This window comes from Buteo buteo, chromosome 5 (genome assembly GCF_964188355.1).
Source record: "Buteo buteo chromosome 5, bButBut1.hap1.1, whole genome shotgun sequence".
Classification (NCBI taxonomy): Eukaryota; Metazoa; Chordata; class Aves; order Accipitriformes; family Accipitridae; genus Buteo; species Buteo buteo.
In genome coordinates this window covers 1,476,292-1,497,143 of record NC_134175.1, presented here as the reverse complement: position 1 = coordinate 1,497,143, position 20,852 = coordinate 1,476,292, and the positions used below count along the sequence as shown (strand labels likewise).

At 60.3% G+C, this 20,852-nt stretch overlaps 2 protein-coding genes across 2 annotated transcripts in view; one reads left to right on the top strand and one right to left on the bottom strand.

The window, feature by feature from the left end:
• The first annotated feature begins 2,449 nt into the window (after positions 1–2,449).
• Positions 2,450–14,026, top strand: ARHGEF16 (Rho guanine nucleotide exchange factor 16). Its single transcript, XM_075027136.1, is given in 16 exon segments — positions 2,450–2,504; positions 2,507–2,564; positions 2,753–3,317; positions 3,978–4,029; positions 4,523–4,692; positions 5,316–5,372; positions 5,584–5,744; positions 6,830–6,982; positions 7,609–7,738; positions 8,463–8,537; positions 9,608–9,700; positions 10,410–10,564; positions 10,952–11,161; positions 11,559–11,632; positions 12,139–12,240; positions 12,683–14,026. Coding segments are annotated over 16 exon segments (2,250 nt in total). The 3' UTR covers positions 12,823–14,026.
• A 391-nt stretch (positions 14,027–14,417) lies between these two features.
• The window catches only part of MEGF6 (multiple EGF like domains 6), a 128,864-nt gene continuing 122,429 nt past the window's right edge, over positions 14,418–20,852 (bottom strand). The window contains exons 31-39 of the mRNA XM_075027135.1: positions 20,281–20,409; positions 19,539–19,667; positions 19,233–19,361; positions 18,902–19,030; positions 18,274–18,402; positions 18,052–18,180; positions 17,397–17,528; positions 16,847–16,894; positions 14,418–16,645 (exon numbers count right to left, since the gene is read on the bottom strand). Coding sequence (XP_074883236.1) covers positions 16,578–16,645; positions 16,847–16,894; positions 17,397–17,528; positions 18,052–18,180; positions 18,274–18,402; positions 18,902–19,030; positions 19,233–19,361; positions 19,539–19,667; positions 20,281–20,409 — 1,022 coding nt within the window. The 3' untranslated portion in view covers positions 14,418–16,577. The remainder of the gene's footprint in view (positions 16,646–16,846; positions 16,895–17,396; positions 17,529–18,051; positions 18,181–18,273; positions 18,403–18,901; positions 19,031–19,232; positions 19,362–19,538; positions 19,668–20,280; positions 20,410–20,852) is intronic.

The following is a 20,852-nucleotide window of genomic DNA, read 5'->3' as shown; positions in this document are numbered from 1 at the left end:
CTTGTGAGGAAGAGCCAGCACGGCCTGGGGTGGGGGAACAGGTTCAGCCAAGGCATTAGTGAGCTATCTAAAAATGCCAAGAATATTTCCTTTCACAACTACGAGCCGAGAGTTAGCGAACTATCTAGTGATAGCAGTCAGATGTTTCAGCGGGGGCCCTGGGAGCAAAAATGACTTGAAAGCAGGGTCTTTGAACTAACAACACGCATTACAAAACCGATGAATGGTCTCGGCTTCAAAAAGTCATTCATCGTGATCAAATGATGGGATCCTACGTACAGCATAATAGCCCTTCCCTGGAGTTCGCCGTGCGAGGGTTCCAGTCTTAGCTGAACTCTTGAGTAGAAACCCTCCGCCTCTCTGTGACGGCTGGCAACCTTTCTCCTTATTAGCCCCGGAGGGAAAGGGAAAAAAAAAAAAAAATCTATCGGATAAGAAAGCTCTGATAATAGAGCGATTGTCGGGCAGGCCTTGGAGAGAAGAGAACGGAGTCTTTTAAAAGAATATTGCTGACAAGTGGACTTTGTCATCCAGAAAGCACTTGAGATTCACCATAAACCAGCGAGAGAAAGGCTCCATTTTTAGGGGCGGGGGAAAATCGGAGCAGGGGCAAGAGAGAAGGTCACGGAAAAGTCTGTTCCCAGTAAATACAGAGAGCACTGTTGAGCCTGGCCTTACCGGGCGGCTGTCAGCAGCCTGACCCTTCTTAGATCCCCTTCCCCTCAGGGAGCCCGCGGCACCCGAAAAAGCAGAGGGACAGCCCGGGATTATGCGTAACCGCGGGAGGCGTGGGCTGCCGCCGGACCCGCAGACCCCCGAGCGATGGGAGGGCGACGCCGAATCGTCCCGTAACCTTCGGCAAGGGGCGTTTTGGGAATGGGAGCACCTGAGGGAACGCTGGGGTCGCGCCTGCCTGGAGCGATGGCACGAAGCGGCAAAACAACCTGCCGGGGGGGGAGAGCCGAGCCAGCACCTTCGGGCCTGTGAAACGGGGACGAACCCCGGCACGGCGCCCGGAGGCCGAGCAAAGCTTTCCTGCCCGCCGAGGGGCCCGGGCTACCGGCGGGCCCCGCTTCGGGGCAGCGCCCCGGCCTCCCCCTCACCCCTGCCCGCTCCCGGCGCTAAGCGAGACCCCGGCGCCTCAGGCCCCGGCCCCGCCCCTCCGCGCCGCGGCCCCGCCCCTCCTCAGCGCGGCCCCGCCCCTCCTCAGCGCGGCCCCGCCCCTCCGCGCCGCGGCCCCGCCCACCGCGGCGCTGGGCTCCGAGGGGCGCGGGTAGGTGCGGGCCCCGCGGGACCGGGCGTTTCCCGTGGGAGGGGGTTTGGGGATCCCGGGGAGGAACCGGGACCGGGACCGGGACCGGGACCGGGAGGCGGCTCCGGGCAGCAGCGGGAGGGCGCGGGAGCGGCTTCTCCCACGGTTTGGGAGCGGGCGGTCCTTGTCCCGGCTCCAGAGACGGGGACGGCGGCCGGGTCCCCCAGGGATATGAAATTAGAATATTTAGATTAGAATATAACACGGTGTTAAATTATCCCAGCGAGCAGCTCCTCCCCGCACACGACCGCCGGAGTTCGGGTGCTGGCGGGAGTCTGGGCATCGTGTGCCCCGGTGCAGCCGGGACCGGGAACGGCGCGGGTGCAAGGCCCCGGTGAGCGATCCGGAATTCCCGCGGCGGCACCGGAGCCGCCCGGTGATGCAGCACCCGGTGCCTCGGAAATGAGGCACGTCCCTTTCTCGTGACCAGGGCTGCTGCTGAGGCCGGGACTTAAGGGCGGAATGTAGCGCTTTCCTCGTCCGTAGGACTTTTGGCAGACCTCTGGCCAAAAGGCACGTGTCCCTCGTCCGAGGGTAGGAAAACCAGCGGCATCTTGGTCAAACGAGCTTTTGTTGATGGGTCTGGATTGTCCTTCTGCCAGTCAGTGATGCAGGGAAACGAGTTGGAGTCTTGGTTCCTGGTCTGTGGCCTTTGAAAAGGAACAGCTCGGAGGTGGCGATGGCACACAGCGGGATCTCGGTTGAGAGGAATTAAAGCGCAGGTTTTCCTCGAATTACGTAACTAACAGGGTAGGCAGTGGGTGTAAAACGCTCCGCCGGGTGTTTGTCCTGTAGGCGCGCAGTACGCGGTGTGGCACAGGCGGAGATGAGTAAGCTTAACCCCGGACGAGGAGCTTTAGGGACTCGGGCTGGTGGGTGGTTTTTTTTGCACGGGGTGGGGAGCCACTCCTCCGAGCGGTTTGGGACGGGTACAAGCTTTGAAGAGCGCAGGGCTCGCCGTGAGGTGCCCGCCGGGGTTTGCGCAGCACGTCAGCCCGGGGGACGTGGAAGCCAGGAAGGTAAAGCCTGGCCCTGGTGGCTCAGGCTGGCGGCACCCCCAGTCCCCAAAGGGGATTAAAAGGGGACACGGAGGTGTGGTGGCGGCAGAGAAGTGGGGAGAGGAGAAGTGCCTGCTGCATGGCCTGGCTGCTCCCCGGTACCTGGCCGCATCCTGCACTGCTTCACCTGAAGCCAGACGTAGGCTTCAGGAGCCACCAGCCTGGCCCCGGCACACCGGGCGGCCCCGAGAGAGGTACGTGGGCGCCGAGAGCATCCGAATGTGTGTCTATATGGGCTCTGCCTGCATACTGCACCCCGGGAAAGCGGAGGCTGGGTCCTGCGCTGCCCCGAGGTTCCCTGTGCGAAACGGTACCCTGGCCACGGCTAGGCGTAAATACCCTCTGGGAAAAGTTGTTCCATCTGTCTGTCTGTTTTACGCAGCCTTCTGCTTCCCTGTGCCGCCATCATGTCTCGGAGCCCCCCCGGCAGCTCTGTGGATGACAAGACCTTTTTCCTGGAGTACCGATGCCACCCGGTACGGCCGGAGCCCCCCAGCCCGACCTCCCCCCCCGGGAAGTGCAGCTTCGCCACGGCACCCGCCGCCTCCTCGCTCCCACCAGTGGGTTCTCCCACCTCGGCCGAGCCCCGCCGCATCGTCCTCAGCACGGACAGCCCGGCCGCGCTGAAGGTGGGAACCCAGCAGCTGATCCCCAAAAGCTTGGCCGTCTCCACCAAGACCAAGAACAACCCTTCCCGGCAGCAGAGCGTCGGGGCGAGCCGGGAGCCCCTGAGCCCCGACCCGAAACGAGCGGCCGTCCCCGGCCTTTTCCTGGAGGTGGAGGATGACGGTGGGGGGGCCCTCAAGCGCAACCTGAGGAACATGTCCTACCGCGCGGCCATGAAGGGCCCGGGCGCGGAGCCGGAGCCGGCGAACGCTGTCCCCTCGCTGAAACCCGTGTCGGAGGAGGGCAGCGCCCTGCCTGCCCGCAGCCCCGGCAGGAACAAGGTGGGTTTCGCGCCCGCTGTCGCCCGATTGCTCTCGGGTGGGGATCGAGCCCCTGCTTTCCCTGCTGCCGGGGAATCTGCAAAGCCTTTTTCCTGCCAGTCCCTGTCGGCCACGGAGCTGCGTCGGCCCACCGTGGAGCCGGCAGGGCTCGCTGAGCCTGGGGACGTGACTCGTGCCTTGGGAAGCCTGCGTGTCACCAGCAGATGCTGTAGGTCCCCGGAGAGCCCGGCAAGAGCTGACGTGGCTTTGGCGGGGAGCGTCACCGGCTGCTCCGGGGCTCCCGCTTGTCGGCGGGCGGCTGCGGGCACGTTTGCAGGGTGGGGTTGGCTGGGTGTGCGGCTCCGAGGTAGCCAAACATGGATAAAGCAGGTCCGGGGAGAAGGAGACTCCAGGGCAGGCAAAGTCCAGGTGTGAGACGGAGAGATAGGAAAGGCAGCGGCCAGACTGCAGAGTGGTTTAGATGGTGACCCCGATAACACAAGGTGAAAGCTGAGTCACTTCGGTAAGGCAAACAAAAGCTCAGACAGAAATCAGGCTGAAAGGACAGGGTGGTGTTTGCTGGTGGGGGTAACTTCTCCCCTTTCCTGAAGTTACTAAATGCTTCCCAGGGCCACCAAAACAGAGTAACTGCAGCGCGTTCTCCTCTTCTTCCTCTTGCAGAGAACCTTTGGGCGGAGGAGGGTGCAGAAGCGTGGCGGCTCGTTCAAGGACCGTGAGTGCTGCCTCCCGTCTCCCTGAGAGTGCCGGCGTCCCCTCTGCCTTGCCAGGCACTGGCGCGCTTCTTGGCGAAGCGAATCCCTAGGATTCCCTTTGCCGCATATGCTGCTGCTTGTCCCTGGCCTGGGGCAATTGCTTTTGCCTCCCTTTCCCCACCTGCAAGAGGAGCATCGCAGCCCTGCTTTCCCACTCCCCGGGGCGTGATGACGCTCAGGCTGCTGCCACGCTCCCGGCCGGAGCGCTCCCAGCTTTGCTTGCGCTGGGCAAACACGGGAGAGCTGCGCGCTGGCTGCGGGAAGCCGTCGGGAGCGGGAGCTGCCGGTTAGTCGGTGGGGTGCAAAGTCCGACCTCGGCAGGGAGGTGCTGGTTCTGGCTTGCCGGTGCTTGTGGCAGGGCTCTTGGCCGACGGGGTGAGGCGGTGGTGGGAAGGGAAGCTGCGGGGCACGGCTGGGAGAGGCTTCGCTGACCTCGTGCCTTTTCCTCCGCAGAGCCCCAGCTGTATCAGGAAATCCGTGAGAGAGGTCTGAACTCTGTCAGCCATGAGTCAGATGAGGATTTGCTGGAGGAATCCATCCCCGAAGAGCCGTCCCCTCCGGGTGCAGCTATCGTGGTGCAGAGCTATCGCCCGGCGCAGGTGACCTGGAGCCAGCTCCCGGAGGTAGGGGCAGCAGCCCAGCCCGGAGGGTCCGAAAAGCCCCGCTTGCCCTCGCCGTGCCCGCTCCTGCGCTCGTGATGCGTTGCAGCCACCGCTGCGTGTATTTTAAAAGCTCTCTGAGCTGCTGAACGAACCACGAGCGGATAATTCTGCAGCATTAGTCTTTGCGACGGGATGTTTTGGGGCTGTCCAGCCCTGGCTGGGACGTGCAGGTTCCTGTCCAGGCTCGTCGGGATGCCGGCGGAGCTGCTGCGGTTGTGCTTGCGAGAGGTTCACCCGTGGGTGGGAGAAGGCAGGTGCTGCTGCTGGGTACTGGGCCTTTCCCTGCTGACCCTCGGGGAGAATAATCTCCTCCTGCGGAGCGGCATCAGCTGACGGCTGCGGGGTGGGGAGCACTGGGAGATGCTGGGGAGCAGTGGGAGATGCTGGGGAGCAGCAGGAGATGCGGCACTGGGAGATGCGGCGCTGGGAGACGCGGCGGCGCTGGGAGATGCTGTGGTGGGAGATGCTGCGGGGCGGCTGGCGGGTTGTGCGGGGCTGGGCTCAGCCCCCGACCGCACTAGAGGGCGTGCAAGGACCGTCGGTCACAGCGAAGGCGGCTGCTGATCCCGGCCTCTCGCCCGCAGGTGCTGGAAGCGGGCATCCTCCAAAGGATATCCCCCGAAGAGCGCAAGCGGCAGGAGGTGAGAGGAGCCTTCGATGTCCCCGGGAGCGCGGGGTCAACGCCGAAGGCGGCGGGGCACCCACGCGTGGCTGGGTGTCCTAAAATGCACCAAAGTTTTTGGTGTAGGCCAGGCAGCGCATGAGCCGTAAAGAAGATACAGCCGAGTTTTCGTTCGCTGCCTGGCTTAGTCAGCTTGTGCTGTTACATCTTCACTGCCTTGCTTTTTCCAGGCGATGTTTGAGATCATCACTTCTGAGTACTCCTACATGCACAGCCTGAGCATCCTGGTGTGCCACTTCATGAGGTCGGAGGAGCTGAAGGAGACCATGACCCAGACGGAGCACCACCACCTCTTCTCCAACATCAGCGACATCCTGGCGGTCAGCACCAGGCAAGTGGGGGCCGTCGGCGTGGGCTTGGGGCCAGGCAGGCCGGGACGAGCGACGCTGGCACTCCGTTTATTTGCCCTGTAAAACCAACCGTCCCTTGGGCTGTTGAAGGTGCTGAGACATCCCACCCATTTCCCTTCTTCCCGGTGCCTTGGGTCACGGCACGCTTCCCTGCAGCGGCTTCATGCTGTTACACGCTCGGGACCCAAACATCTAGTTGAAGGGTCTGTTACCCTGATGCCGCCCATTTTTTTTAATGGGTTATAATGGTGGCACGCAGTCACGCGGCTGCAATCAGACACCTAAAGCTGGCTGAGCCCACCCCTGTGCCTGGGACACTCCTGTTTGCCCGGAAATTCCTCTTGGGGTGTCCGGCTGTGAAGGTGGTGCCTCCCTTTGCCTCCGGGCTGGTGAGACGGGCAGGCGGAGCCGGTAGCTCCGGGGCTCCAGCCCGGCTGCGGCACGGCCGAAAGCGGGGCACGGGGCGGCCGAACCACCGCGGCGAGCGGCTGCTTGTTCCAACACGCGGGCAGGGAATTCCTCGGGTGCAGGCACTGAAACTGCGCCTTCGAGGAGCCAGCGTAAGCGTGGCTTTTTCTTCCCTGGGAGATGGGGAGCAAACGCCTCGGGAGCTGGTGCTCGGGGCGGCCGGCGAGCCGTGTCCGTGTGGGAAAGCGGCAGGAGGAGAGCGCAGGCGGGGATGCGGCAGCCCCGGGAACTGCTGCGGGGGTGTCGAGGGCTTGCAGCTTCCCGCAGCTGGGCAGAAATGGCCCCAATGGGGCAGAAATGAATCTTCCCAGAGAGCTAAAGGGAAGGAGGGATCTCGTGTGGGAACGGAGGAGGCGTGGCGCATCTGAAGCTCGGGAGCTGCGTGCCCCATCTCTGCAGCAGAGCTGCTGGGAGCCGCGCTGGAGATGTCAATGTCTCGGCTGCGTGGAGCTGACCTGTGCAGAAGGGATCCAGGGTCTCGTCTCCTCTGGGAAGACTGGGGAAAAGTTGCAGTGGGAGTGTTGTTGAACATGCATCTGTTCGGTTTGTCCGGCCCTAATGAGTCACGTAGAGAAGTTACTTGAAATTCTCTCCTTAGATTCTTTGAAGACTTAGAGAAGCGACACCAGGAAAACCTCCTAATTCCCGACATCAGCGACATAGTGGAAGAACATGCTTTGAACCACTTCAATCCTTACGTCAGCTACTGCTCCAATGAAGTCTACCAGCAGAGGACACTTCAGAAGCTGCTGTGAGTACTGCCGTGCGCTCTGGCCTTGGGCTTGCAAGGCAATTGCCTGCAAGGGGTCTCTGGGCTACCGGGATGCTAGCGGCTGCAGACGGGACCGTGACCCGCACATGGCTCCCTCAGCCTGTGGGTGTTTCCTTTTCCCTAAGGAAGGCTGTCTCCTTTCTGAGCAGAGTTCCACTTCTAACCCTCAGCGTGTCCGCGTCGGGTGATTAGGATGAGATTTGGGTTGTGCTGTAAGAAGGGTGAAGGATGGGGATAAGTGGGGGGTAAAGCTACCACATACCAAAGCCAAGGTCGGTAACACGTACGTGCTGTGTTAGGGGCACGTATGGAGGCTGTTCATCTCCAGATCATACTGGTAGTACAGGTCAAGTCTGTGTCCACCGTTGGTACACCTATGGCTTTACCCACCTCTTGGTGGACTCGACATCGCTAGGTGCTTTTCCACCGCCTGCTGACGGATCGGTCCGTTTTCCGCCCCAGCTGCGCGCCCTGAGCTCAGCAGACTGCCGTTGAGCCCCAGAGGCAGTGCCGTCGCTGCACTGCATTTCTCGTGCGTGGAGAGCTGCTGGAAAATCTTGGTAGCTGAAGAACAGAGTTAATGGAGCTTTCTTGTCCTGTTCCAGAACCACAAACCCCTTATTTAAAGAGACCTTGAAACAAATTGAAAGGAAACCAGAATGTGGAGGCCTGCCAATGATATCATTTCTCATTCTCCCTATGCAGAGGGTAACACGGCTTCCTCTGCTGTTAGATGTAAGTAAGTCACACGGTGGCATTGCTTGGCACCTCTGAAGAGGTGGCGGTGTCATACCCTTCTGTGGTTTGCTGAGTCCGGGACAGCCTTCTGCTTGGACTTCCATCCCTCTGGGAGCTGAGGCTGGGATGCCTGAGCCTGTATTCAGGATTTAGATCAGGAGCGCTCCGCTTCTTGTGGGTGTCAGACGTGCAGCTTAAAGCATTGTGAAAAACGCTTTCACATCTCAGCACCATCCACCTGAGTGACGTGAGGTTCTTCTGTGCCCTGTGCTGCGTCCAGATACCCAGAGTGGGGTGGCACTACCGTCCTGTTTGATTACTGGTCAGGTGGCCAAGGAAGGGAAAGCAGGTCTTGCACAAGCTTCGCTGAAATCGGGGACTTCTGGTCCCAGCTGCTCTGAACAGCAAAGCTGCTGGACGTGGGATTTCCCCAGCGGCTCCCAGTTTGTAATGGGCTGCAGGGGTGAGGGGCAAGGGGCTTCCCAGCGCATGGGGTGACGGTGACGGTCAGGCACGTATCCGATGCAAAAACCCCATCAGAAATCCGATTCACAGCTACCAGCACTGTTAAACCTTGCTTTGGCCACGTGCCTGCCCCGCTGCCAGGCTGGCCCTCGGCACCGGCTCGAGCACGTGTCGCATCCTGAAATCCCAGGGAAGCGGTTGATGCGCAGTTCTCTGTCTGGCAATGTCACTAAAGCGTCTTATCTTGAAATTCTAGACGGTCTGTCAAAAAACAAAAGCATGCACTGCAGCGTACGGAGCTGCCACCAGAGCTCTGAAAGCCATCAGCAAGGTGAGGCCCGGCTGCCAGCTCTCCACCTTTCCTCCTTCCAGCGCACCGTTCCGTCACTCTGGCCCCGAGCCTGCCGTTCTGGCCTCTCATTTTTCCTCCCTGCATCGGTTCACTTGAGATTTCTCTGCTCCAAATAGCTGCTGGATGTAGGCGTCTTCTCCCTCGCTCACCTTTTTCACCTGATCTTGTTTTTTCCTTTTTTTTGTCATCTCTTCTTCTTTCCTCTTTGGCCCATCTTTTGTCCTTCCCTTTAGCATCATCTCCTCCGTTAGTGCTCTCCATTCTCAAAGCCTCCCTCGAGGTGATGGCGAGCTGCGACACTTACTTGCCGTGGTTTTTGGAGATTTAGGCAAAGAGCAGTAAACAAGCAAAGAGCAAACGTAGAGGAGCAAAGGCGCAGCGGAAGCGATGGCAGTCGTGAGCTGCGCGCTGTTCGCGCTCCCACGTCCCATCTCCATCTGCTTTCCCATCTGGTGGTCACTCACACGAGGCGATGTGCCATGGAGAGCACGGCCACCAAAGTGGCAATGGCAGCTCTTCCTTTTGTCCCCCCTAAAGACCGGGTCCTGGCAATGCGCTCCGGCTGCTCCGGAGCGGTCTGTCCCGCTCACTCATCCGTCGGGGGAACAAAACGCACGACCACCGGGCCGGAGGGGCAGCAGGCGGAGGTGCATCACTTCTCCTGCCTGTGGAAGGCTTCTGTCCTCCCCTCCGTCTGTCTGCTTGTTCGTCCTCCTCTCTTAACCTCCTCTCTCGGGGTGATTAATTCTTCCCCTTCGTATTGCTCCTCGGCGAAGCTCGGTGTTGGTGCGCTTTCACTTTGGTCCTTCTCCAGGCAGAGCAAACGTGCCATCTCTCTCCTGGAGATCTCTGGTGGCAGGAGAACCTCCAGCTGCCTTTCCCCAAACCTGCCTTGAAACCTGCGTCGGGATTTGGCTGCTTGTCCCGTTGAGGGAAGCAGGGCAGCCCCCGACCCTTCGCCGGCAGTACCGGTGCTGGTGCGGAGGACGGCTGGGCTCAGCATCCTGCCGTTCTCCGCTTCCCTTGTGGTCGTCGTCTTCTTCTTCTAGCTGGTTAAGAACTGCAACGAGGGAGCTCGTGCTATGGAGAGGACAGAGCAGATGTACACCCTGCAGAAACAGCTGGAATTTGGAAAGAAGAAGGTGAGGTCCTATGGAGGCGGCGGGGGGAAATCTTCTGGGGTGTGCTGTTAGAGGGGCCCATCCCAGGCGTGTCAGGCCTGTCCTGGGAATCCTTCCAGGAAGCCTTGACCGGCTGGAGCGTCGCTGCTGTCAGCAGCAGCATCACCGCTCCGTGCCCGGGGTGACCGTTTTTTCCTGCTCTTCTGACTTAAATATCAGTTTTTGAGCACTCGCCCTGCCAGCTTGGGGGGTGCAGCAGCGTAGTCCTGGATAATCCACCGTCCCGCGCAGCCCTGCCCTTTCTCTTCTGCCTCGCTGTGAGCTTTCACCTCCTGCACACGGGCGGCGAAAGCTGGGCTTGCCCCTGACCAGGGGAGGTTTTACCTGGGTGGATCAGCTGGCAGCGATGTCTGCCCTTGCTGTCTTGCTCCAGACAGACACGGGGCTTCATCCGTCTGCCAGGACTGTCAGATAGGGGCAGACTTCTAAAGGGCTGTAGTAAAGCCTTGACATTGTGCCCCACTGCTGCTGTTCGGGGGGGGCTGCGTCTCCGGGCGTGCTGGAGCGGGGTGCACGGCTGCCTCCTGGAAAAGAGGTTTAAAAGTTTGCGATGTGTCCATCCCGACTGACCCCGGGGTCCGCTGCGAGTTCAAACATAGCTTCTTGACTTGATTCTGCCTGCCGCTTGTGAGCCGGGTAGTAAGTCAGAGTTTCCCCGGATCTGTTTCAGCCTTTCCCGCTGATTTCTGCTTCCCGCTGGCTGCTGAAGCGGGGGGAGCTGTACCTGCTGCTGTCGGAAGAAGCGGGCATCTTCCGCAGAGGCGCCGGCAGGCTCTGCTACCTCTTCTTGTTCAACGATGTCCTGATCATAACCAAGAAGAAGAGGTAAGGCTCAGAGGGGACGCGGGGGGCTTCCTGTCCCTGGAAAACAACTAGGGGCTTTAAAATCTCAATTTCCCAAGCAGCGCATAGCCTAAGTCTTGAGATGTCCCTGTTTTGACCTTTATTGAAGTGTCCCTTGTTAGCCAGAAGGGCAGCACCCAACTCCACCGCCCGGCTTCTGTTTGTGGGTGGCCGGCAAGTCCCACAGAGCCTTGTCCCAACCCCGGGCATCTGCTCGTGTCCTCGCCGTGAGGGTCACCTCGGCGATGCCCGCTGAACTTCACCTGCCGGGGCTCCGAACGGTGCCGGGGGTCAGCTCCATCCCAGCCGGCGGCATCGGCTCTGCGGCTGCGAGAGCGGCTGAGGTGCCGATTCCCATCTTTGCCGCAGCGAGGAGAGCTACACCGTCGTGAACTACGCCACGCTGGACCAGATCACGGCGGAGAAGATCGAGAACGCGGACCCGCCTTCCCCTCCTCCCGGCAAGACCGGGAGCGGCGGCACGGCCCGCGGCGCGGCCGGTGGGCATCTGCTCCGGGTGGTGATGGAGAAGGACAGCGAGGGCAGGCGGGAGGAGATCGTGCTGTCGGCAGAGACGCTGTGAGTGGCCCGGTGGGATTTCACAGGGCGCGCGCGTTCTTGCTTGTGGGATAAACTGGTGCCTTGGACATCCCCGTGAGGGTTCTGCGAAGCACCCTTTCCCTCCCCGCTCCTCCTCCCAGAAAGGGGGACCTGCGGGGGCTTCTTCCCTTGCTCTGTTCCTTTCTCTCGCTTAGATTTCCCTTATAATTCCCACATAGTGCTTCCCCTGTTGAAATGAAGCAAAGCGGCTGGGTGGTGTGTACCGCTTCTGAATACCTTTACGGTGAATGCTCTGATCAAATGCTTGTCCAGCCTGACTTCCCTTGAAAGCCTTTATCCTGCTGGAAGTTTCCCAGCTACTGCCGGCATCCCGTCTCTACGGCTTTCTTGGTAATACGGGCTTTCCCTCTGCCAGGAGTGACCGGGCCCGGTGGATGGCTGCGCTGATGCACAGAGAAAAGGAAAAGCCTGACACCACTCCTAAAGGAGGTACCGGCATGCGGGAGGTCCGGCCTGGCTCTGCGGGGGTTAGCGGTTGCGCTAGAGCCTGAGCATTTGCAGGCACAGGTTTCTACCTGGTTTTATCCGCTCCTGGTGGAGAAGGAGCTGAGGACGTGTGTCGGTGGAGAACTCAGGGTACCACGCCTTGCTCGTTAGGAGTTGCCTCCTATTTAGTTATCGTTCACACTAAACCTTCAATATGTTTGCCAGGAGGCAGAGTGAAATTCCGGGGATGCCTCCGGCTGTCAGTAAGAAGAGGTTCGGCTTCTCCTCCCCACGTGCTTGGAGGGGGCAGCTGGAGAGATGCGGGGCAGGGACCGGCGGGGTCCGGAGCACGGCTTGCTGCGGAGCCGGCGGGGTGGGCAGCCAGGCTGGGCTGGAGCAGCTTGCCCAGCCCCGGGGGGGGCCACCTCCGGGCAGGGCCACCGGCCACGCGTGCCGGGCTGCCGGCCGTGCCGTCTCACTGGGTCCCTGCCGTCCGTTGTCCTCTGCAGATCTGAGCCAAGTGGAGATAACCCGCGCCTACCTGGCTAAGCAGGCGGACGAGATTTCCCTGCAGCAGGCTGATGTCGTCCTGGTGTTGGGCGGAGAGGACGGTAAGGGTCGGCGCGTGGGGAGCTGCGGCCGGGGAAGGCTTACCGTGGGCGGGGGAAAAAGCTTCAGTGATGCCAGCGAACCGGGATTTTAGCAATTTTCAGAAGCTTCCGGGAAGCCCTAGCTGCCGGTGGGGTCCGTGTCGCTGGCTGGTGCTGTGTCCCAGCAGACGACGGCGGGTCCCCGGAGGCTGACGGAGGTGGCACTGCCACGTTCCTTACCAGTGACTCCCGTGGCAGCCAGCAGCAGAGACCCGGGAAGGGAGGGAAATAAGCCCCAGAACAGGCGGTAAATGAGAAACCGCCTCCCTTGCAAAGCTTTCCCTGGATGCCTCCAGCTGGCACCTCGGTGGGAAGGGGAGCGGGCGGCCCTCTCCTTCCACGCGCGTCCCCGGGAGCCGTGGCCCTTCGTCGTCCTTCATCACCCGCTCTGTTCTCCTCCTAGGCTGGTGCTGGGGGGAGAGGCTGAGGGACGGTGAACGGGGCTGGTTTCCCCAGTCCTGCGCCCGGCAGATCACCAGCCGCGCGGCGGTGGAATGCAACGTCCGCCGGATGGAGCGGCTGCGGATAGAGACCGACGTGTAGGCTGGCGGCCGAGGGAAGACGCCTCTCTCGTGACTTCTTTCAGGGGGTCTTTGGACCTCTGCGGACCGAGCCCGTCGCGAGAAGGGCGCGGGAGAGCCTTTCTTCTTGAATTTCGTTTGTCTCGAGCGGTCGCGGGCAGCAGATCTTATCGCTCGGGACCGGTTTGTGTAGCGGCCGTGACAGCAGCTAATTAACGCGAGACCCGGCATCCGAGCGCTCCTGGCCGACGCTAATATTAATGACCTGGAATGGGCTTCCAGAGCCAGCCAAGGCGTTGGCTCAAGTTGAAAAGGCTGCGGCTGCGTTCTGGGCTCTGTGAAGGCCTCGTGCTGCCGTCTCTTTCCCTGCCGATTTCTGGGCCGGCGCCTGCTGGCAGCGGCTGCACACCTTGCGTGGGGAGGCCTGGGGCGTAGGGAGAGCAAACCTGAATCAAGAATTTTTAGGAACTGAAATTTATATGCTGGGCTTATTCCTTGACCCAATTTTTCCTTCCTCTTTTTTTTTTTTTCCTTCCCTTCTGTTTCCCCACCCCCCCCAAGCATTCTCAGTTCTTTTGAGCACAGCTCTGACCTCCGCAGGGTGAGGTGATGCCCACCACCTTTCAGTCCCCTGCTAAATTAGCAGGTGCCGGAGGCTGGTGCAGTCGGAGTTGTTGTCATGGAGTCAGCTCGGGCGCCAAAAATGGGATGCTCCAGCCAGAGGGAAGCGATTCGCAAGTCCCACCAAACGAGCAAGCCGGGAGCATGAAGAGGAGCGATGCTGCAGCTCCCGGCTGCCTGTCCCGTCTCCCGAGGTGGGCACGTGGATGTGCCGGGGCACAAGGTGGGAGATCAGCCCCCCTGGAGAGGGATGTAGCGATGGAGGGTCAAACCTCAGCCTTCCCGAGGCAGAGCGCTCCCCTCTCCTCCCCTTCTCCCCCAGAATTGGCACCGACAAGTGATTAACGAAGGGGGCTGAGGCAGGGTGCTGCTTCTGCCGTAGCTGAGCAGCGTGAATCTGGGGTTTTGGGTGGGTCGGGTGTTTAATGCCGCAGGGAGTTCGGGGCAGCGGCAGGAGAGGGGGCCGGGCGGCTCGGCCGGCGGCTCTGCGATGCGCGGCCGGTTGCACCTCGTGGAGGGGATACGGCAGCTACGACGTCGGGGTGAGGCGGCTCCGCGCGCCGCCTGGCTTTGGGTTCACAGGGGCACCGTTGTTGTAACGTGTCTGTTCGGATTAAACTGTTAAAGCATTAATTGGATTAACAATAAATTCCTGGATCCCAGTGAAAGGCGCGTTCTCCTTGCCCGAAAGGGAACCGCACGCGATGTCGGCAGCACCGGTGGGGCCCTGTGTTTAACCTGTTAGTGGCGATGGGTGTCCCTGAGCACGACGGCTCCGCGGCGGGTTGATGCCAAGAAGCCAGGTTGCCCCACCATGAGCTCTAAAATGAAAGCTTCCTTCTGCTGGCAGCACCGTCCTGGCCTCTGCTTGCTCTCAACATCTGCACATCTCGGGAACCGTCCTTCGGAATAGCTGACTAAAAATCTGCTGCCAGTTGCAGCACATTTCGAGTGTAATTGACTGAGCGAGACAAGATAAGTAGAAATTCAGTGAGGCTTTCTGTTTATTTCTCTTAACTGTGGAAGAATTAAAATTTTTCATCAGTGCTAAATTAGAGGAGATGGGGTCCAAAAAGAGAAACACTAGCTACATGAAAAGAGGAAGCAAATTAAGAAGTAAGAACAGGAAAAAAAATCATGGTATAAAAAAAACCCCATAGATGCAGGGCTGCTGCGGTCCCGTGCTCAGATGTCCAGCTTACTCCGGGCAGGTGCTGGGAGCCACGGAGCCGCAGGTCAGGTTTTTGTGCTGGAACGGGACGGGACTGATTTACCCCGATGCTTAAGGGCAGGCTCGCCTGGAGCAGGGCCGTCGAGGCAGACCGCTTCCCTGCACCTCGGTGCCGGTGGGACACGCAGCGCGGTGGCATCGCTCGCCGGCGCGGTGGAAGGGCGCGTGGCAGGGGCCGCTCGCTTTCTGGCGGGGGCTGCGTTTGCTTTCCAGCCGGCCGAGGAAATAAATAGAAACCTTCGTCTAACGCGAGGGTCGCTTCAAGGCAAAGGTAACAAAACATATGATTGTCTGGAGAATCGGCAGCGCGACTAGCGGGATTGATCGGGGTCATTTGGCACGTGGACAAAATCTTCCTACTCCCTGGTTATCAATCATACGACATACGACCTTAATTACACAATTTTGGTCCTTCACTACGTACTTATATTAACATTATTTCTTCACAATAATGATACCTAATGCAAAAAATACTGTTAAGGAAGAAATAAAATAAGGAAAGAATTAGCAACAAATTACAAGTTATATACAGATTAAAATAAATTCCATCAGGAAAAGAGACAATTCTTTTATTATTTTCAGTTGGCCCCTGTGGGAATAATTTAAAGGCCAAGCGCCTGGGCAGGGCTGGACTGCAGCAGCAGCAGCAGCAGCAGAGGCAGATGTGCTGGGACGGGAAGGTCCCATCTCCTTCGCAGAGCCTGGTTGCTTTTGACAATTGTCGGCTCTCGGGCTCTATTTGCCCGAGAGCCTTGTGCAAATAGATGACGGGGCCTGGCTCGGGCAGGCTGTTGGCCCGGGACCCTTGCCGGGGCGATGGCGTTCCCCGTCGCTGCCGGTGGCAGCCGCGGCTTTGCCGTGACGCCGCGCTCGCTGCCGAGCCGGGAGCCGTCTGCGGCCGCGCAGCCTCCCGGCCGTTCCTCCTGCCTCCGAACCCTTCCCAGCTCCTGCGTTCAACTGGAACGGAAAAATAACGCAGGGTCCAGGGTTGGGGCGACAACGTTTAAATAGGGATTTGTGTTTACCGGATCATGCGAGAACTTTGTGTCTTTGGATCTTTGATTATTACACTTAATTATTTCACAGGATCCTTGATTATTACACTTAATTTAGGCTTGCTTTTCGGTGGAGCAAGTGATGTGGGCAGCTCAAGCGGGCTGATATACTCCTGCTATGAAGAGCAGGAGTTTTGCTCCTGACCCCCTGCAAAGCTTGCCGAGAGCAGACCGCACCGTCGGCGAGGGAGGAATCGCCTGTCGCTGGAAATGCAAACCGGGACTCGTGCTGACGGGGAGGGTCGGGCTGCGGGCACCGGCTCTGCAGAGGCGGCGTGGTAAGTAAGTGCTAGAGCCCAACGCCATGTCCCCACGGCAGATGATAATTTACAGTAAAAGACCATTGCAAATGCAAATTAAAAAAAAATAAAAAAATTCAAGTAAGGTGGTACTTCTGCAGGAGGCACTATGTCAGGAGAGCCGGGCACGTTCAGCCATCAGTTCTGATGACGCTGTTGTACACCTTCCCATAAATATTGTTGCATAAATACCTACTTTGGACCGTAATTTCAGCCCCCTCCCCAAGCCCAGCACCCAAAAGATGAAGGCCAGCAATTTGCCACGAGCTATCGAAGTCCGCCGACCAGAAGCGATCGCTTCTGAACTGTTCCCGCTGGTGTCCGGCCGAGGACGCGCGCCGGCGTCGGCGTGCTCGCCCTCGTGGCGTGCCCGGAGTCCAGCCCGCGCCGTCGTGACGGACTGCTTACGCTCGGCGCTTCAGCCTCGCTCGGACAACTCCAAAAGCAGCAGCTTAGGCTGTCGGGGGAAACGATGACCGCTCACGTGGCTCGTAAACGAGTTCGTCGAATGGGTCGTTGGCTTCTTCGGGTGGCTGCTTGGCCGCACCGAGGGCACCGGCAGCTGCGGGACCTAGTGCTCGCCCGGCTGGAGCCCCCCCTGGGACGGAGGTGACCCGGTGGGCTCCGGGGACCGCAGAACTGGAAGGGAAACCGGGACAGGTCAGTCCTTACGCCGTGCGCCGTGTCGGCTCTGGACCGGAGACGCTGCAGGGCTGATGCTCCAGCGCGGCTGCTCGTGCCCGCAGCCAGGCTCCGTTGCTTCACGTCGGAGCAGCAGTTTTAGGTGGGTGCCCGCAGCCGCGGTGTGCAATAAGGGGCTTGTCGGGGTCTGGTACTGACCTGGGACCGAGGAGGGGTGCTCGGCCGGCAGCAGACGAGGCGCACCACCTGCAAAGCAAGGCAGACCCTCCTGCCGCTGCACAGCACCCACGGGGGAGCTGCTCTCAGCCAACGGGTTCAATCACGGTTTGGGCAGAAACAAGGTACGTGGGGGTTTTTTTCCACCGTGGGCGGTGCACGGGATCGTTTGGTTCCAGGGTACGCAGAAAAGAGCGCGCTTTGTGTCCTGGCTTTACCGCCGGCACGTTTGGGGCTAGGCTGCTAAATAGCTTTATTTTCACAGCACTGCCAGCACGCAGCCTGCATTTTCATAAAACCTCCCTCGCGGCTGGGTGACGGTGAACAAAGCATACCAAATGAGGGCCTCGGGAAGAGGCTACACCACGTAATTGGTTTTAGTCGATAGCACCGCTACCAAAACCAACCCGCCAGGGCACGAGCCCCAGCCCGAGCACGGCTGCCGCAGCATCCCCCCCCCCGCAGCAGTCGCTTCTGCATTAGGATTCCCCCACCGCGTGGTACCCACTGGGGCACGGCGCCTATACGTTACCTTCCCGGCACGTCGGTCCCGTGTACCCGTTCAGACAGAGGCACTGCCCGTTCTGAGCGTTACAGTAGGAGCTGCTGGGGGCACACTGGCAGGGCAGGCTGCAGTCGGGGCCGTACTCGGTTGGCCGGCAGTCTGGGGGGGGGCAGAGAGGCACTTTTTTAGACTGCTGCGGGTTCAGCGGCCGTGCAGAAATGCTTGAGACGTTTCCCGCTGTGCAACGGGCAGCGCTTGCAGTGGTGGCCGAGCGCAAGATAAGGCAGAGAGAGCTTTTTGCCTTCCCCCCCTCCACCCCAGCCTGCTCTTGCGCTCTGGTATTACAGAACATCGCAGCACGCCGAGGCCAACGAGGTGTTCCTTCTGCGTTTGACCCTCAGCCTTCTGACTCTGGCGATCCAAATACGAGGGCACTGGAGGCTGGGGGAGCATTTGCATTGAGATCGGACTACAAATAGAGGCTGGAGAGGTGACTAGCGCTGTTCGGATGCCCTCTTACTCGGTGAGGGGACACACACAAAAAGGCAAGCCCCCTTCCACGAGATTTCAGCTCCAACAAGAGGGGTTTTGCATCCATTTCAGGACCGGGCTTCTAGCCTACGGTCAATGCCCCTCTTGCACGGTCCCCTTTCTCACCTTCCCAAGCCGTGGCTCAACTCACCTGATCCGCACTTGGGGCCGGTTTTCCCGGGGGGACACAGGCAGCGCCCGGTGGCTGGGTGGCAGGGCACATCGCCGGCGCAGTCGCAGAGCTGCTGGCAGCCCTCGCCGTACGTTCCTTCCTTGCAGCCTGTTTTGAGAGGTGAGATACGGCACACGTGCAACGAGACCGCGCCGCAGGCTCCCGCCTGTTCCGAGGGAAGCCGGAGGAGGACGGCGTTACCTGTCTGGCAGCGCTCGCCGTGGAGCCCGGCGGGACACCGACAGCGACCGGTGGCCGGGTCACAGCCTGCTCCATGCTCGCAGTCGCAGCGTTCCCGGCAGCCAGCTCCGTGGAAACCCGGGGGACAACCTGGGATGGAGCCGGGCGGAGAGCTCGTTAAGTTAACGCGCGTGGGTTGAACTAGACGGCCTCTGCAGCAAAGCCTCCATCAGCCCACCAGAGAGAAGCAGCGAGCCTTTCTTCCCGAGAAGCGCCCAAGTGCATGCGGTTGTTCTCTGCGGTGAACCTGGGTTGCAGAACACAGCAGTTCGGCTCCGAAGCCTTTTCTTGGCTACCCAAGGCTAAGCTGCGCGGCGGTGATGTGCGTGCCCGGCTGCCTTGGAACGGCACCTCTGTACCCAGCGGTCTCATGGAGAGAATAGAAATTACCTTCTCTGCGACTACTTCTGCTACCTGGGAAGGGTTCGCTGTGAACACCAGTAAGAAAGGAGGAGCCCACCGGTGCACCCAGCCACGCGTGCGACTGCAGCGGGTCACGCCTTTGTCCTCCGGTCCTGCTCTCCGGACAAAATTTAGAAAACAACCCCCCCGTCGCAAAGCTGAAAGTGTTTCCGCTGCCGCAACTCACTGTGTTCGCACAGGGGTCCGTAGCGGCCCGCGGAGCAGCGGCAGGCGCCCGTCCCCGGGTCGCAGGTGGCGTTGTGCAGGCAGGCGCAGCGGAGCTGGCAGTCGGCACCGTACCTTCCCGGCGGGCATTCTGCGGGCAAAATGCGGCAGCGGAGCTGCTCAGCGGCCGGAGAGCCGGCTCCGGCCCCGCTCCTGCGCTTCAGAGGGCCGTGACGTGATAAGGCAGAACGGGCACAGGTGGGGTAACAGAAACCGGACCCGGTGTGAACCAGACCGAGCGAGCTCCACGGTTATGGGGCCAGTGTCGGGCAACGCATCCAAGCCAGGTTTACCTAATTCGCAGGATTTCCCTGTCCACCCGGGCGCACACAAACAGGAGCCGTCGGCTGCATCGCACAGCCCCCCGTTGCGGCAGGAGCAGGTCTGCTGGCAGCCCACCCCGTACCGGTGTTCCTCGCAGCCTGCGGGACGAGAGGCAGTGGCAGCGGGCACACGGACCGTGCCGTGGTTCGGGCAGGAGCGCCCAAGGCGGAGGACTCAGGGTAAGGAAATCGGTTCCCACTCAGGACCTTTTCCAGCCCACCGCCTCAAATGCCTGTTTGTCCTGACGCACGGCCCTGCAGCTAATATTTATTTACCTTGCTCACAGGTGGGACCAACTTTTCCTGGTGGGCAAACGCAGTCCCCGGTGATGGGGTGACAGGTAGCGCCTTCCCCGCAGGAGCACACCCGTGCACAGTCCTTGCCGTAGCGCCCAGCAGGACACCCTGGTGGGAGGAAAACTTTGAGCTGCCTTGGTTCCACCAAAGCACAGCTGGCTACGTTTGATGGCTGGAGAGGAAAAACTTGGCCATGGCCCCTGAGCGAAGCAACGGGGGGGCCGGAGGAGTCGGCGGCCCCGTCGCTAGCACGCAGCGTGGCTGGCAGACCAGGAAAAGAAGAGCTTTTAGGTTTCCTTCTGCTGGAGGAGCGAAGCATTTTTAGCAGAGAGACAGCAATACAGCGATGGCATGATGCGAAGGCTGATGTGTCAGGCCCTTCATAGCAGAGAAAGCATTTTGGCACGAACCAAACGGAGCGAGAAAACCTTCCCGTAGTTAAGACAGACAGCAAAGGAGACCCGCTGCAGCTGCATTCCCACAGCACGGCTGGCACTACGTACGCCAGCCTCCGTCCTGAAGCAGGGAGGGCATCGCCGACAGCGCAGGTTGTAAAGTGAGACAAGGAGATCTTTTTCTGCCGAAGGGCCGAGGCAGGAGTCAGTCAGTGCAACCCTCCTCATCAAACGCAGGGTCAGGACCCGGCTGTGTGCGGGATTCGCCCCTACCACCGTTCACCTCCTGCGAGCTCGCGTCCCCTCCGGCTGGCCGGGGCACTCACCGGTACCGCAGTCAGCGCCGATGTAGCCGGCCGGGCAGTGGCACATCCCTGTGGTAATGTCACACAGTCCCCCGTTCTTGCACTTGCACGGCATTTCGCAGTTGCGGCCGTACCACCCAGGGGAGCACTCTGCAGAAACAACAGAAACAACGGCCTCGGTGCCTAACGAGACAAGAACAAGGTCCAAACACCCTGGAAAAATCCACCGTGTGGATTCATACAGCCATTTCATCCGAGGAAGCCTCTGCTGGAAGTGGGTTTGTGCCAGGCTGGCGCAGTCGACAGGTTTCTGATCCGCTTTGTAGCACCGAGCTGCTCCAAAGCACGCGCTTAGGAGCCAACCAGCTACAGCAACATGCCAAGGGCATGCAGCTCGCACACTTGCATCCCATCCACGAGCTGATTGTGTCAGGTGCAACCCAAATATCACAGATAACACAAGCTCCTGCAAGCCCTGCTCGGGTGCCTCTGCCCTCCCGGCAGCGCAGGCTGAGGTGCAGGACAGCTGCTCTGAGGCTCTGGCTGGTTGGCAGGAACCGAAGAAAATCCCAGAAAGCACTTTAAAGTCATCT